General features: G+C 32.9%; 1 protein-coding gene across 1 annotated transcript in view; it reads right to left on the reverse strand.

Annotated features, from left to right (window-relative positions):
* LOC136849670 (cell adhesion molecule Dscam2-like) overlaps positions 1-16,999 on the reverse strand; it is a 262,609-nt gene that overhangs the window by 134,413 nt on the left and 111,197 nt on the right. Inside the window, 1 exon segment of the mRNA XM_067122999.1 lies at positions 12,582-12,737. Within this exon segment, the coding sequence (XP_066979100.1) occupies positions 12,582-12,737 (156 nt within the window).

The raw sequence follows: 16,999 nt of genomic DNA on the forward strand, positions 1-16,999 counted from the left end.
TTATAGAACCAGTGACTTGACTCGCTTATGTTTTTTCGTAGAGTTTTAATACCACATCTTCAGCTCATGGTCGTAGTTACGAAAAAACTTTGTGGTGGATAAAAGTTGTAGTATAAAGTAAAACTTATGGATATAATAGCCACAAAATGATTAATTAAACAAGCTCGTCTTCTATAAACAATCCATATTACAAATCAGATCCAGAGAACAAGTTGGTTGCAATGGGGGATCCATACCCTGGAGAGAAAACATTTGACAGCAGATCTAAACTTGAAACACAGGGTACTTACTATTCTTGTCACCACAGTAAATCTGACCTTGTAATGCATGGATGTTATTTCTGTCGACTACGGTAAATCTAACTTTCAACATACGGATATAATGTTCGTCAGCCACAAATTAGCCTAAGCCTAAACTGTTTCCCACAGCAAACCTAAACTGAGGAGTAAATACCAATTCTGATAATCAGAGTAGATCTTATCTTCCTGCACATGGACATCATTTATGTAACCCATACTAAATCTAAATTTACAACATAAAGGTACCGTCTTTGTTAACCACAGTCATTATAAAGTGACAACATATGGATACTGTTTCTGTCGACTACAGTTTAATGGGTGTATGTTATTTCTCTTGACTACAAATTATGGATACCATTTCTGTCTACAACACTAAACCTAAACTTGCAGCATATGTATACCAATTCCGTAGCGCACAGAAAAATTCTTTTAGTAAATCTAAGCATCTAACACTTGTATACCATATCTGTCGACCACAGTAAATCTAAATTCACAACACATGGATACTATTTCTAAAGACCAACATAAATCTAAACTTCAATTTATATATATATATATATATATATATATATATATATATATATATATATATATATATATATATATATATATATATATATATATATATATATATATATATATATATATATATATATATATATATATATATATATATATATATATATATATATATATATATATATATATATATATATATATATATATATATATATATATATATATATATATATATATATATATATATATATATATATATATATATATATATATATATATATATATATATATATATATATATATATATATATATATATATATATATATATATATATATATATATACAGTATGGGTGTATATGTGAAATGTAAGCCATTAGAGAACGACTGATACATGGTGGTAGAAATCACAATATACATGCTAAGGTGACAATATTGAGAAAACATATAAACATAAAACATATATACCTGGCCCTAACGCTAATGAGTTTTGTCGGCCCTCCCCCTTTAACACCTGCCAGGTGTGGAGTTTTAGTCTCCAGCGGCTAGTATGTTTGCCCGCATTACCCACTTACAATATATTTGGATTTCAACCATTACGTATCAGTCCTTCATTAATGGCTTATAAATGTAGTTGAAATCGGTCAGGACTTACAGCCAGTCTCTTATTTTATCACCCGCGGTGATGTGTGATAAATAAATAACGTGTGAATGTGATTATAATCATATAATCATATATATATATATATATATATATATATATATATATATATATATATATATATATATATATATATATATATATATATATATATATATATATATATATATATATATATATATATATATATATATATATATATATATATATATATATATATATATATATATATATATATATATATATGTATGTATGTATATATATATATATATATATATATATATATATATATATATATATGTATATATATATATATAAATATATATATATACATATAAATATATATATATATACATATAATTAATTACGAAGGCAAATATGTGGCTCAGTTATTACGATCAATAGAAAAAGAGATGACACTATAAACAAAGCCTGTTGGCACAGCTGTTGTTTTCGTATGCAGTTGACATTGTAGATGCAATGCAAATAATCTCATAAATAAAATGAATAAACAAGTCCCGTCTATCAAACACACACTCAAAACAGAAAATGATGGTTACCTGCCCTTTGTAAACTTTGCAATTACGCGTGGACATTCTCAGTGTACATTTAGTACATGTAGAAGCACAACAAAGCTATGTTTGTTTTATTTCTCGTGGCGTCATTAATATATAATAATAATCTGTTATCTCTTCAGTGTCACTGCGAGTATCACAAGTTGTCAGTCCTGAATTACTGTGTAACCAACTATACATTAGCAAAATAGGTAGGGGCTTGTGTTTTCCACTAAGAGCACCATTTGTCTGCATTATTTCACCGCCAAAGTCCATCGAATCAGTGTTTAAAATATTTAGTGTGAGCGTAGTCTTTTCACATAACGACACTGTAAAGACCATGCTTATACGAAATTGTCCTCAACAAAATAGTAACATTTTGCTTTTAAAATCCCATGTATAGATTTTGTGATGCTTTCCATTGGAGCCAGACGAGTACGAAATTAAATATGAAAATAAATCAACATGAATATTCAGTTTGAATTAGTCAAAAGAATAATCCTCTTTTTGTACACCCATGTGAAAATTCATGCCAGTGATGGTCCCGTAGCAGTATATTGACAAAACGTAATAATAAAGTCTTTAGAAACTTCTTAAAATCTGCATTAATACAGCTAACAAATGGAACTAATATCTATTTAAGTCTAAGTCTGTGAACTCCTGACCCCATCTGCACAAGACGTTCGAAGCAGATTTAAAAGAGAAACTAAAAACTATCCGTAATTAGTTTTCTGAAAAGAAAACAATTTTGCCAGCTTTGTCTGTCCATCCGCACTTTTTTTCTTTCCGCACTTTTTCTCTGTCCCCCCTCAGATCTTGAAAACTACTGAAGCTAGCGGACTGAAAATTGGTGTGTTGATCATCCACCCACCAATTATCAAACAGACCAAATTGCTACCCTCTAGCCTCGGTAGTTTTTATTTTATCTAAGGTTAAAGTTAGCAATAATTGTGCGTCTGGCAACGATATAGGCCGTGGTTAAAGTTTCATGGGCCGCGATTCATACAGCATTATACCGAGACCATTACAGTTACTTACGTATCTGGTAAAATGGTGACCAGTAGAATCGATACACACACACACATACACACACACACACACACACACACACATACATATATATATATATATATATATATATATATATATATATATATATATATATATATATATATATATATATATATATATATATATATATATATATATATATATATATATATATATATATATATATATATACATATACTGTATATATTTTACATATATATATTCAATCAGGCACTTTTACAAATAAAGATCAGGCAAACCATGGACTGGTTTCCCTTACAACTTTGCAGCACCCTCCGGCATGAATACAACGTCTGACCTTTGCCAACAGACTAATTAATACTTGTTTCAGTTGCTCTCAGATTTTTGATTAATGGATATTGTTACGACGTGTCGGAAGGAAATCGTATTAGCTCTAACAACAAGGTACCAGGTTAACAAGAAACTCCCACTAGTTCATGGCAGAATCTCTCATCGGTTACTTAAAGTAACTTTCTTGAAGCAAAAACACTCGATAGATGCTTAATTAAACAACTTTCTGAAATGAAAACGCCCAGCCAAGTTTCCTTCCCGAAGCTCTCTAGTTAACTTCCGCAATTGAACATCAAGTAAACCTTGTTCAAAGCTGAATATTTAAAAGCGCATACACTTTCAAAAGCGGTCAGTCAAAGTTATTTCTGCACGATGGCCTTTGATTATTTTGTATCAATAATCATCTATCACAAAAATTATTCATAAATAACAATAGTAGGACTCTCTGGGTGACTAAGTAGTCGATTGATGCCGTAGTTGGTCTTTATATTTTTACCGAAAGGAATAGAGCAGAACAGAACGTAAGTGTTATATTATCAGTGTAAGTTCTTAAAAGACCGAAGACTGAGCAAAACACGCTTCAATTTAAGCAGCAAAACATTAAAATCAATCTAATATTGACGTGCGACCAACGCAACAGTGCCTGCAATTGCAACAATAACACCAGTATTTGTTTCTGATTAAGGATGAAAGAGAACTCCAATAACAACGCACACATTCGCAAAAGCGTCATGAACTGAGCTTAATAAAAGCGAATGACAAGTCGAGTTATGGACGCGGCCCGGAATATCGCTGTTCTACACTGACGCAAACAGACAGAGATTAAAGAGACATAACGGCTCTTACGCCAAGCGATGGACGAAGGAAATTACTCTGCCTTCGAAATCCCAAAGGGGATTAGCCGAAAACGTAAGTTGTCACCCATGCAAATTCATTCAATCCGAAGTTTAATACCACATTTAATAATGTCTGCGTTACATCACTGTAACAAACGGATCAAGTTTTGATGTAGTCTCTTTTCCTTTTCAAAAGAGGGATTGGATATTGGAGTGTGGAGTGTAGTAGATGTAATGGGACTTTTTCATAGGACTTTTCTGATGCTCTTTGGATGAACAGTTGTTTGTTCTTCTTACCTGCAATGACCTAATGAAATACTGCTTATTGAATTCACTGTGGCCGCTGTTCCTTCAGCATTTGGGTAGCTAAAGTCAAAAGGATTATCTGTATAGTCTCCTTAATCCTTCTGACGCCATCCACGTAAATGGTGTTGATTTGATTGTTTTAAGTTTTCTACCTCCCAACGGGTAATGGTAGATAGTTGTCCGTGAATTATTTTCAAGTCCGTATCTTCATAATCCAGGAAACAAACACAAACACACACACACACACATAAATATATAAATAAATCAATAAATAAATAAATAAATATATATATATATATATATATATATATATATATATATATATATATATATATATATATATATATATATATTATAAATGAGGTAAACCTCTCACATGCCATCTCATCCTTCAAGATTTAAAGTAAAATACAATATGAGAATATTTTACATGCTTTGAAAATAATGTTCGCTGTTTTAATTTCAACCGTAAAGGTAAACTGTGGGTAGAATTCGCCCCTACTTGACTCCCCTCACCACTACCCCTTTTGGGGGAGCTCTTAATCCTTTTCCTTGCCCAAGTGACTCCCCAAAGACCTTGATTTCAGGTGCTCTTCTGCTGGAGATGCTAATCCCACCTGAGGCAAGCAAAGCCACCAGAGGAGAAATGTCAAAAGAGAAAGCGACTCCTGCACTTAGCAACTGGCCCATGTGACCGGTGCCATCTTGAACACCTGTGCCAAGATGACCCCACGTGCATGACCCTTATAGAAAACAGGGTCCCACCGCCATACAGCGCCATCTACAAGGAGCAGGATCTTAATCCTCTGACGAGATAAAAGGACAACCCACAGGCATATCGTTCTTAGAAGATGTTGGAACTTACCCAGGACACTATCATCCTCCCTAGCTCCCTTGAGCTGCCCCTTGCTGTCCCATATGGCTATCCAAAGTCTAAGTTGCTTTTGTGCTGAATCCCTTTAACACTACCCTCCATTGCTGGCACCCTCCAAAGACGAGGAATCCGTCTCCTGATGAAGGTAATGTACCAGAGTCAAGGTTCTTATGACAGTCACGTCCGTCAATCTTTTGCTATTTTCTGTTTCCTTTTCGTAGTGCAATATACCTACAACAAGACCTGTATTGCTTTCATATATACAGTATATATATATATATATATATATATATATATATATATATATATATATATATATATATATATATATATATATATATATATATATATATATATATATATATATATATATATATATATATATATATATTTATATATATATATATATATATATATATATATATATATATATATATATATATATATATATATATATATATATATTTACACGTATTTTCATTCCTCTCTCTTAGCCATCCAAATAATAATTAGAATTTCTGAACCAAAACACTTCTCAGTTAGCTGGTAGGATAGATTTACTGGCAGGAAAGAAGGGAGCAGCCTATTTTGAACTCAGGTAGGACAATAGCACCCCCTTTGACCCCCCAAATCACATGTTTAGTAGTTGATGCCCGTCCGTTGGGGTATACAGGCGAAGCCAGGCTGTCAGGTAGACTAGGAACTTAACCTTTAAGTACCTAACCCTAAGATCTATTTTCCTACACCCTTTTTTTCTGGCTGTGTGACTATTTTGCAGACGACTGACCTCCGCCGATGGAAGCAAGCACCGCCAGAGGAGCGTCTCGCCTGTTGCAAACAAGGCATTCGGAACCCAGACCGTGACACGGAAAGTCACATCCCACTCCACTCCTTTTCCTTCCGGGAGAGGCTAAGAAGCAACGGACAGCCAAATCCTGCATGCTGAGCGCTCACATCCACAGGCTTCAAGGTACATCAGAAGCAATTAGTCCTCTAGCCAGTCCTTTTCCTCTCAATGAATTTCTCTTTTTTTATTTTTTCTGAATTTTCATTTTTCATTCTCCTGACAAAGCCCTTTTTGTTAACCCAAATCTACCAAAAGCAGCCCATAACTCGCTCCCATGCCTTGTCCTAAACTAAATCTAGCTCAATTCAGTGATCAGCAGTAGATTACTACCTCCATACTGTTACCACGGGCTAATTAAATCTAATTAATCAACTCCTCCATGGTGCATTGTTTAGCTTAGTGTGAGAGAAATTCCTTTGTGTGAATGCTAATCCTGGATTCTCTTACAGGGTCCTCTCTACTATCTGCTCAGTCGACCCAGCCTTGTGAACTCAAATCATCTTAAGAGTACTGCCATTTTCTAATAAACTCAAGAATTCTCTAGTCCGCAGTCCAGAGCATTAATCTGTTCGCCCTTTCCGTTGCACACAAGAGAGCCTGATCAGTCAAGACGAATTTACCTCATTATATGAAGAGAATTATTACACATTGCCAATTTGCATTTTTTCCATTATTTGAGCTTACTTGCTGTATCATCAGCCATTCAGGTTACCTCCTTGAATAATTCTTTTGTAAATAAATTCAATTTAACGTAATTTGCTAATCATTTCCCATGGCGACCTTATAATCACTACTTAACTAATGGTAATATCAAGATAAGTTGTCCTCTTCCCCTTCATTTTGTTACAGTTTGGTATTCTTTGTTTGTTCCTTAAGGCTGTAACTAAATAAAAAAAACCCCTTTCATTCCTCCAACGAGACCCAATCTGTAAATATATATATATATATATATATATATATATATATATATATATATATATATATATATATATATATATATATATATATATATATATATATATATACATGCATGCATACATATGTATATATATATATATATATATATATATATATATATATATATATATATATATATATATATATATATATATATATATATATAATATACTATATATATAAATGCATATATATATACATTATATATACATATATATTAATATATAATTATTTATATATTATATATACATATATATTATATATAATTATTTATATATATGTATATATTATATATATGATATATATATAATATATATATAATATATATAATTATATATAATATAATATATATACAATATATATATATAATATATGTATATATATATTATATAAATATATATTATACATATATATATATATAATATATATATATATATATATATATATATATATATATATATATATATATATATATATATATATATATATATATATATATATATATATATATATATAATCATATCCTATAATTCACTATACATTATATATATATAATATAATCCTGATTCCTCGTCCGTCGCTATATTATCAATTAAAATTCCCTTCGGCAACATATATGAAAAATATATAATATATATATATATATGAATCATATGTGATAAATAGTATATATATATATATATATATATATATATATATATATATATATATATATATATATATATATATATATATATATATAATGTATATATTATAAATATATATATATATATATATATATATATATATATATATATATATATATATATATATATAATATATATATATATACATATATAATGACAAATTTTTGCAGCACTCTGGTTTCAGCAGGATCTGTACCAGTGGACTCCAAATAACAACAACTTTTCACAGAACTCTTTGGTTTCAGCAGCCTCTACCCCACGGACTCCAAATAATGACAATCTTTCACAAAATGCTGTATGTATGTGTGTATATATATATATATATATATATATATATATATATATATATATATATATATATATATATATATATATATATATATATATATATATATATATATATATATATATATATATATATATATATATATATATATATATAAATATGATGACAACTTTTCACAGCACTCTGGTTTCAGCAGGATCTACTACAGGGGACTCCAAATAATAACAACTTTTCACAGCACTCTCTGGTTTCAGCAGAACCTACTCCAAGGGACTCCAAATAACGAAAACTTTTCGCAGAATTCTTTGGTTTCAGAAGGATTTCCTACATCGACTCCATATAACGATAAATTTTCACAGCACTGCAGTTTCAGCAGGATCTATTCCAGGGACTCCAAACAACAACAACTTTCCACAGAACTCTTTGGCTTCAGCAGGCTCCAAATAACGACAACTTTTCACAAAATACTTTGGTTTCAGCAGGATCTACTCCTGGAGACTCCGAATAACGACAACTTTTCACAGAACTTTTTGGTTTCAGCAGGATCTACTCCAGGGACTCCAAATAACGACAGACTTTCACAGAACTCTTTGATTTCAGCAAGATTTACTCCAGGGAACTCCAAATAACAATTTTTCACGGTACTTTGGTTTCAGCAGGATCTGTCCCAGGGGACACCAAATAAAGATAACTTTTCAGAGAACTCTGGTTTCAGCAGGATCTACTCCAGGGGATTCCAAATAATGACAATGTTTACAACACTCTGGTTTCAGCAAGATCTACTCCAGGGGACTACAAATAACAACTTTTAACAAAACTCTTTGGTTTCAGAAGGATCTACTATAGGGGACTCCAATAACGACAACTTTTTGCAGCACGCTGGTTTCAGCAGGATTTATTCCAGGGACCCAGAATAACAACAACTTTTCACAGAACTCTAGTTTCAGCAGTATCTACTACAGGGGACTCCAGCTAACGACAACTTTTCACAGCATTCTACTGAGAGGAAGCCAATGAGTGTGCTAACTCCATTTCAGACAGCATAACTCAGTGACAGTGAGGGACAGTAGGCTTACAGTTCGTCCTTTTAAACACCATACCAGAGTATGTCTTCTTCAAAACTAAAAGATATTATTAATTTTTATTACCTCACGATATCCAGCTACAAAAATGAACTTAAATTCACTGCCTTATTATTGGTGAACATTATCAACTAACACTAAAAATTAAAGGGCATTTTCAATCTATTTTTATAATATATATATATATATATATATATATATATATATATATATATATATATATATATATATATATATATATATATATATATAAATGGATGTATGTTGTATGTGTGTGTGTGCATGTGTGTGTATGTTCCAGCATCTGAAATGCACCGAGCAATTTCAACCAAACTTGGTATACATTATGACTTATCATCTGGAAAAGAATGCTGTGGGGTTAAGTTGAGTATATCTTAGTTTATTTCTCTATTTTTTTGTGTGGCTAAGAACCAACTGAAATGAATTTCTATCACCAGAAATAAATTCCTCTAATTCTTCAGCGGCCAGTCAGAGAGTCGAACGCTGGGACAAGAGCGTGCTATCCGAGAGCTCTACCCACCCCTCCAATGAAGAACTGTGGGAGTAAGACATCACTACCACCAAGGGGCAACAAAGGGGGTAGGGGTGGGAAAGGCTTCCAGGAAATGGGCTGGTTCCACCTGTAGATTTCATATCTCATTACGGTATACATATGACTTACCAACTGGAAAAGAATACTGTCGGGGTAAAACATCACTGGCACAAAAGGGAGTTGGGGTGGAAAGGGGTGACATGCAAAAATAACCAAAAACGACAGATATTAGTGTCTAATCCACAGTTTTTGAGGTTGCTGAGATGAATGGTGACACTCCCGATGCCCTTTAAGTCCAAGTTCAGGCCAGATAGGAAGGGGAAGGCGAGAAGGGGTGAAAAATAAAAGGTAAAAAATGACACATACTTGGTCTAATCCATAATTTTCAAGGTCGTTGAGATGAATAGTAACACTCCCAATGCCCCTGAAGTCCAAGTTTAGCCCCGATAGGAATGGGGAGTGAGAAGGAAAAAAGAGAGAGAGAGAGAGAGAGAGAGAGAGAGAGAGGAGAGAGAGAGAGAGAGAGAGAGAGAGAGTTTATCGGTTGTCATTCAGTTTTCCCAGGCAGCGCCTGGTTGGTCAGCTGGTATCTAGTACTACTTCGAAGTGCATAGCATAGCTGTTATCAAAACTCGAGGTCTTATGTTAAGTTCATACAAGTTAAACGTGCAATTTATAATTTAAATTAAGCCGCACATTGTTCTTTTTTCATCCTGAACCTATTTACAAAAGAAGATATTTATATTAAGAGGATTACAGCAACCAAACTTAGAGATCCTGCAGATAAAATACCTTTTTCCCTTTAAAAAGTTGGAAATATTTTCAATCATTTTATTTTATCACGCAATGGCTCCCTTCCTATATATATAAATTGATACGTATCCGTAAGAGGATTTTGGGATTGCGTAGTTTTGTCATAAAGGATTTTTTTCAGCTTCAGCACTAAGTCCTATTGTATTTATATGCATGCAGATGCCATAAAATGAACAGGAACGAAGCAATCGATCATTAGCATAATACAAAATGGAAAGGAAAACGGAAATAAGAAATATTGTCCTTTTAGTCGGTTCTCTTCCCTCCAGTCGAGACAACTTGTTTATTTAATGACTCGCTGTCCATCTTTGCATAATCCGAAGCAAACAATGAGATCCGGCAAAATCAACAAGCTGAATTCGGAATAACCTCCGCTTTTTCCTGCAGCCGGCGAAGGTAATTTAGAGGATAGCCGCAGGTAAGTCATTTCACTTTTCTAATGAACCGGGGATGTGCCTCCCCTCTTTTCCTCTCTCCCCTCTTTTTCTCTTTCCACTCTTCCCTCCTACCCTTTTTGCTCCTTCACTTGCTTCTCTCTGAGCAAAGTGGCTTATTTTGGATATTTTACTAGATGCAAGAGACTCCAACGAAAACTTTAATCAAGAATAAAGCCTCGGGCATATAACTCCTTTAGCCAGAAAGGCAGGGACACATATGTCCGTTTTGTAAACCGTATTCATTCTGTCCTTGCCGGCTCATGTTTCCTTCCTAGAATAAGGATGCGGACAGCTTCTCATGAAGCGCAATCAAACCACAGACACTGCTCGACAGAAGATCTTGAATTTATGCAATACTCATCTTACTGTCACTATTATCACAAACAACTGACTATTAGCTCTATCTCGTTTCTAGATAAACTTAATCTTCTAAAATATTATTTGAACTTGAAGTACATGAAAATGATTTTATAGGATGTGTTTAAATGAACAAGGAAAAGTTTGCAAAAAGGAGGAGCACTGAATTTCAAAAGTAAGCTCTTGTTCTTTATCTATGTAATTTATCCGACGTTTCCATTAATTTGCAACCGATGCTATTTCGAGTTATGTTGTCGAAATGTCGAAAGATATTTTCCATTTTTTAACAAAAGCAGTCAAGTTTTAAAAAAGGCGACATTTGCTCAATACTCTCTAAGAGGCTTAAATTTTACCTGTCGAGAGGCATTATTTCAAGTTGTTATTATGACCATAATTAATCAATTTTCCTAATAACAGCCCAGTCAGAATTGTTAACATTACCATCAATAAAAAGGAATATCTTCAGTAAAATTACAAAAGCGAATTACAAAGCAGAGAAGGGAGCAAATTTGATACAGAATTAAATAACAGAGAACCGGTGTCCAAGAGAGTAAAAAGGAAACGAAACGAAACAAATGTTATACTGAAAGTTGTAAAAGCTTTTCAAACCTTGAAGTGCATTTCATATTTGTTCATAAGAATTAAAATTAGCCTACATGATTACTCAAAAATTAAATATTCTCATAAATTTAAACACAACTGATGTCTTCTCGTGAAGATTTTTCAAAACTTGTGCAGAATAAGAGCTTTTACAAATTTGTTGCGAATCTGAATAACAACTTACTGGCAGAAATACTTCTATAAGGATGATAAAGTAAGTCTACAGTAATAAGTTACGGAACTCTGTAACTCTATAACCATTCCAGTGGAGCCACTTCAATTAAGTCACAGAAAACAACAATATATATAGAAGATATTTCATATCCGATAAAAAAAATGATCGTCGAAAGCAGCCTAAATAAACATTAATATTACTTAAAGTGCCTTAAGCTAGCAATGTCCCAAAGATATAACAGGTTAGCCTGAATTAGGACAACCTTTATCACAGACAACCTTTATCTTCAGTGAATAAGAAAAAATAACAGCAAAAATGAAAAACCTTTTCAACTAACAAATAAATTAATTAATAACCAACTGACCAAATGATACTTACCAAGGACTATAATCTTGGCTGGCTCCCGGGATATCATCTCCCGTCCGCCGTTCACCTGATCTCTGACGCGACACTTGAATTCGGTGAAGGCGTCTTCCTGAGTCACCCCTCGCACCAGTAGGTCTCCGTTGGTGCCCACCATCAGATATCGACCTTCTGCAAAGGTTGGATAACATTTCTTTGGTCAGCGACTTAATTCACCTATTTCAGGTTTCTGGAAACAACAGTTTTCATCAGTATGAGTCGACATAAGATTGCAAGTACGTGTATTATCAAAGAATCTTGCATATACATTAAAATGCTATATCATGGTAATCTGTTTTCTCAGTCGTGTATGCCCAAATATGTCTTACGTGCGAGATGTTGTATATCATACGTCATCACAAGAAAAAGATCAAGCAGCCATTTTTTTACATAACGTCTACAGTAATTAGTTATAGAATTGTGAATCATTTTAATCCCTGGAACAGATTAATTCACAACGCCGGACAAACTTTTGTCGCATTTCTCATGAACGATGCCGGCATGCGTCTTTTAGTAACAAAAGGAAGGAAATTCTATAGGAAAAATGGAAAATCTACAAATTTACTGCTTCAATATTTATATATATATATATATATATATATATATATATATATATATATATATATATATATATATATATATATATATATATATATATATATATATATATATATATATATATATATTATATGTACATATACAGTACATACATTACATATATATATGTATATAATATATATATATATATATATATATATATACAATTCCTCTGGAGAGGGTGGCTCCTGTGTGTGTTATCCTACCAGTTATTCGAAATTCTTCTGGCATGGGACTGAGGAATGTCAATAATAAAGAAATTCTGACGCCCAGACAAGATATGAACCCGTATAAGGAATATCAGACCGAGGTAAAGTTTAATGTATTAGATCATACATACATATACATAGCCTATATATATATGATCCATACATCGGAGGGCAATATAGCAGGCAGGAGAAGGGCGCAGGAACACATACAGATCCAGTATATACATACATTTATTTGTCTACGCGTTTCTTGACCCGTTGCTCACATCATCAGGACATCATCTACAGACATAATTTAAAATGGGGGATTCAGCATACATAGTTAAAAGTAAACATACACAAAACATAAAAAACTTAAAATAGAAAATAAGTTAAACTTAAACAATCAAACTTAAATACATTTACACATTAAAGAACCAATAAAAGAAAACTCAGAATGAACTTAATGAAAAACTGAACTTAAAAAAGGAATTTAAAAATAAACTTAAAAGGGAGAGCAGAAGGCGCACCTCTCAGGGTAAAAGAGGAAAACACACTAAAAGAAAACAGCATAAATAAAAACAGAAGGAGGAGGAGGAGGAGGCGGACAAATATAAACAAACAATTCCTTTTTATTAATTTCAGTTTTTTATTAAGTTCATTCTAAGTTTTCTTTTATTGGTTCTTTAATGTGTAAATGTATTTAAGTGTGATTGTTTAAGTTTAACTGATTTTCTATTTTAAGTTTTTTATGTTTTGTGTATGTTTACTTTTAACTATGTATGCTGAATGCCCCTTTTTAATTTATAACTGTAGATGTCCCGATGATATGACCACGGGTCAAGAAACGCGTAGACAAATAAATGTATGTACTGGATCTGTATGTGTTCCTGCGCCCTTCTCCTGCCTACTGTACACACACACACACACACACACACACACACACACACATATATATATATATATATATATATATATATATATATATATATATATATATATATATATATATATACATATATAGATAGATAGATAGATAGATAGATAGATAGATAGATAGATAGATAGATAGATAGATAGATATATAGATATAGATATATATATGTATGTGTATAATATTTGCATATATACATATATATGTATATATAATATATATATATACATATATAATTTATATAATATATATATACATATATATATGAATGTGTGCATACCTAAATAGCGATATTCAACTTCTGAATAAATATAAGATTATGTATCAGATGACAATGCATAATCTACTTGGCCATATATTATGCATGGATTACGTTTCTTTGCGTATATCTCTCTCTAGCGGAAAGGAGTTTTAATTGTACCAGAGACTGAACAAAACTGAAGCTAATTTCGACACGCAAGATATTATTAAATTCTACTAATAGCACTAAAATTGAATGCTTTGATAATCATCTCCATCAAGAAGGATATTGTTTATTCATCTTTCTAATTGTATTCCGGGTATCATGAGAGGTATCGGAAAATTTAAATTCGCTTTTATCAATATGTAGTTTCGTTAATGCGCTGGTCAATAGATTTGTGTTGTGTCTGAATCGGGTCCTGCGTTGCATTATAACAAGGAATTTCAACCGCCCATTCTGGAAAGCAATGAAGCGATTTCTCCTTTTATGTGTCTTCATAGAAAATAAGGAGGGCAATTATACCGTTAGATGGATTGTTAATTTTGATTATGCAGAGGACAAACAGAGACAACAGCATCGTGCAAATCAATAAAAACCAAGAAGAAGAAGAAGAAGAGGGATAGTGAAACAATATATACAAACCAAGAAACGTAGCCAAAAATAGCACTAGAAATGAACACAGTCAGTAACAACAGAAACTCTATTTACAAGAGCAACAAGAACAAAAGACAAAGCAACTGCAAGAGCAAAAGAAATAGCCCAGTCCCTTCCTAATTCTTTTCTTCGTAGTTCATCCGTACCTGCACCACAAGTCAATAAAGAATGATTGCTATTTGAATGAGTTCTACTTGAATTTTGCCGTTATTCGGTAACCTCGGTCTAAGTATGACGCCAACTTCTAACAGAATCTAATTCCGACCAGTGTACCGAACAATTTGGGAAAGTTTTAGGGATACAAAATACACAGGACACAAATTACGGAACGAAGTCATGAGCGAAAAAACGCCAACTTCCGCACGAGACACTCATAAACGTCGACCCGCGACATCCCTTTCAACAAATCCTGCAGAGAGGAAAACGCATCACTGCGATTGAATCGCCATCGAGGCTTATTTGGGAGGAAACAAAGCTCCAGTGGAGGCAGAATAGAGCCTCATCTTTCCCCTCATCTCTAAAGGAGATGAATGTATGGAGAAATGATGCCGATCATGCCTGTCATTGGTCTTTGAGAGACTCTTCCAAAGGGAGTTGCGCTTTTGGAAACATCCTTCATCTCATTCATGTAAGATTAATATAAGTTATATTTACTTTAACCAACACTGAAGGATATTGTTTTGTTAATGTATATCGATAAACGAATGGGGCATTTCTGTAACAATTACTTGCGTATTTACTCTGGGAAAATGAAACATCAGTCTTCCTTTGTGTCAAAGCCTTCTTCGTCATCACCAAAATGCAAGCTGCAAGAATGGAATATTGTCCTTCCCTGTTTGTTATCACCAGTTATTATTGTTCTCCTGATAGTTGGTGACTTATGGAATTAGATACTTGTGCCTCGCTTAATCTACTGTATATTACTTGAGCCAAAGTGGTGAAGGATAAAGCATACCATGCTAGAAACATTAGTAAATCTATTCCGTTGCATAAAAGTAAACGAAATGTTTTCTCTGTCTGTTTGCGCGCACGTACATGTTTTAACACTCATTAGCGCACAAGAGCATTTAATTAACACTGAAAGTAGCATAAAAAACAACAACTAGACGGTATGACTTACTTGTTACTGAATATCACTTGCAAACATGGAAGCTGACCATTTATTACCAACCACGGTTTTTGAATGCTAACAATTTTTACAATATCTATATAATAAAACTATTTCTTGCAGCTCTATTACTTTATTTTACCGCATTCCATCTTGATATATAAAAAAAAGTATACCTTAGTTTAACCAGACCACTAAGCTGATTAACAGCTCTCCTAGGGATGGCCCGAAGGATTAGACTTATTTTACGTGGCTAAGAACCAATTGGTTACCTAGCAACGGGACCTACAGCTTATTGTGGAATCCGAACCACACTATACCGAGAAATGAATTTCTATCACCAGAAATCAATTCCTCTAACTCTTCATTGGCCGGCCAGAGACTTGAACTCGGATCTAGCAGAGTGCTAGCCGATAACTCTGTCGACTTGTCCAACGAGGAACTCCCATCTTGATATACAGTATCATATTTACTGGGGAAATGATTTCAAACATTCCATTTTATGATGTGCATCTTTTTGTGCAATTCAGTAGCACATCTTCAAAGAGTAGAGGTATGGATCATATTTTGCCTCTTATACAAAAGATCAAAATGGGACATCCTGATTTAAACCAAAGTGGGAGAAGGATGAAAATTGTCAATGCACGGGACTTTGAATCGCAAGCGTAAAAC

This window comes from Macrobrachium rosenbergii, chromosome 21 (genome assembly GCF_040412425.1).
Source record: "Macrobrachium rosenbergii isolate ZJJX-2024 chromosome 21, ASM4041242v1, whole genome shotgun sequence".
NCBI lineage: Eukaryota > Metazoa > Arthropoda > Malacostraca > Decapoda > Palaemonidae > Macrobrachium > Macrobrachium rosenbergii.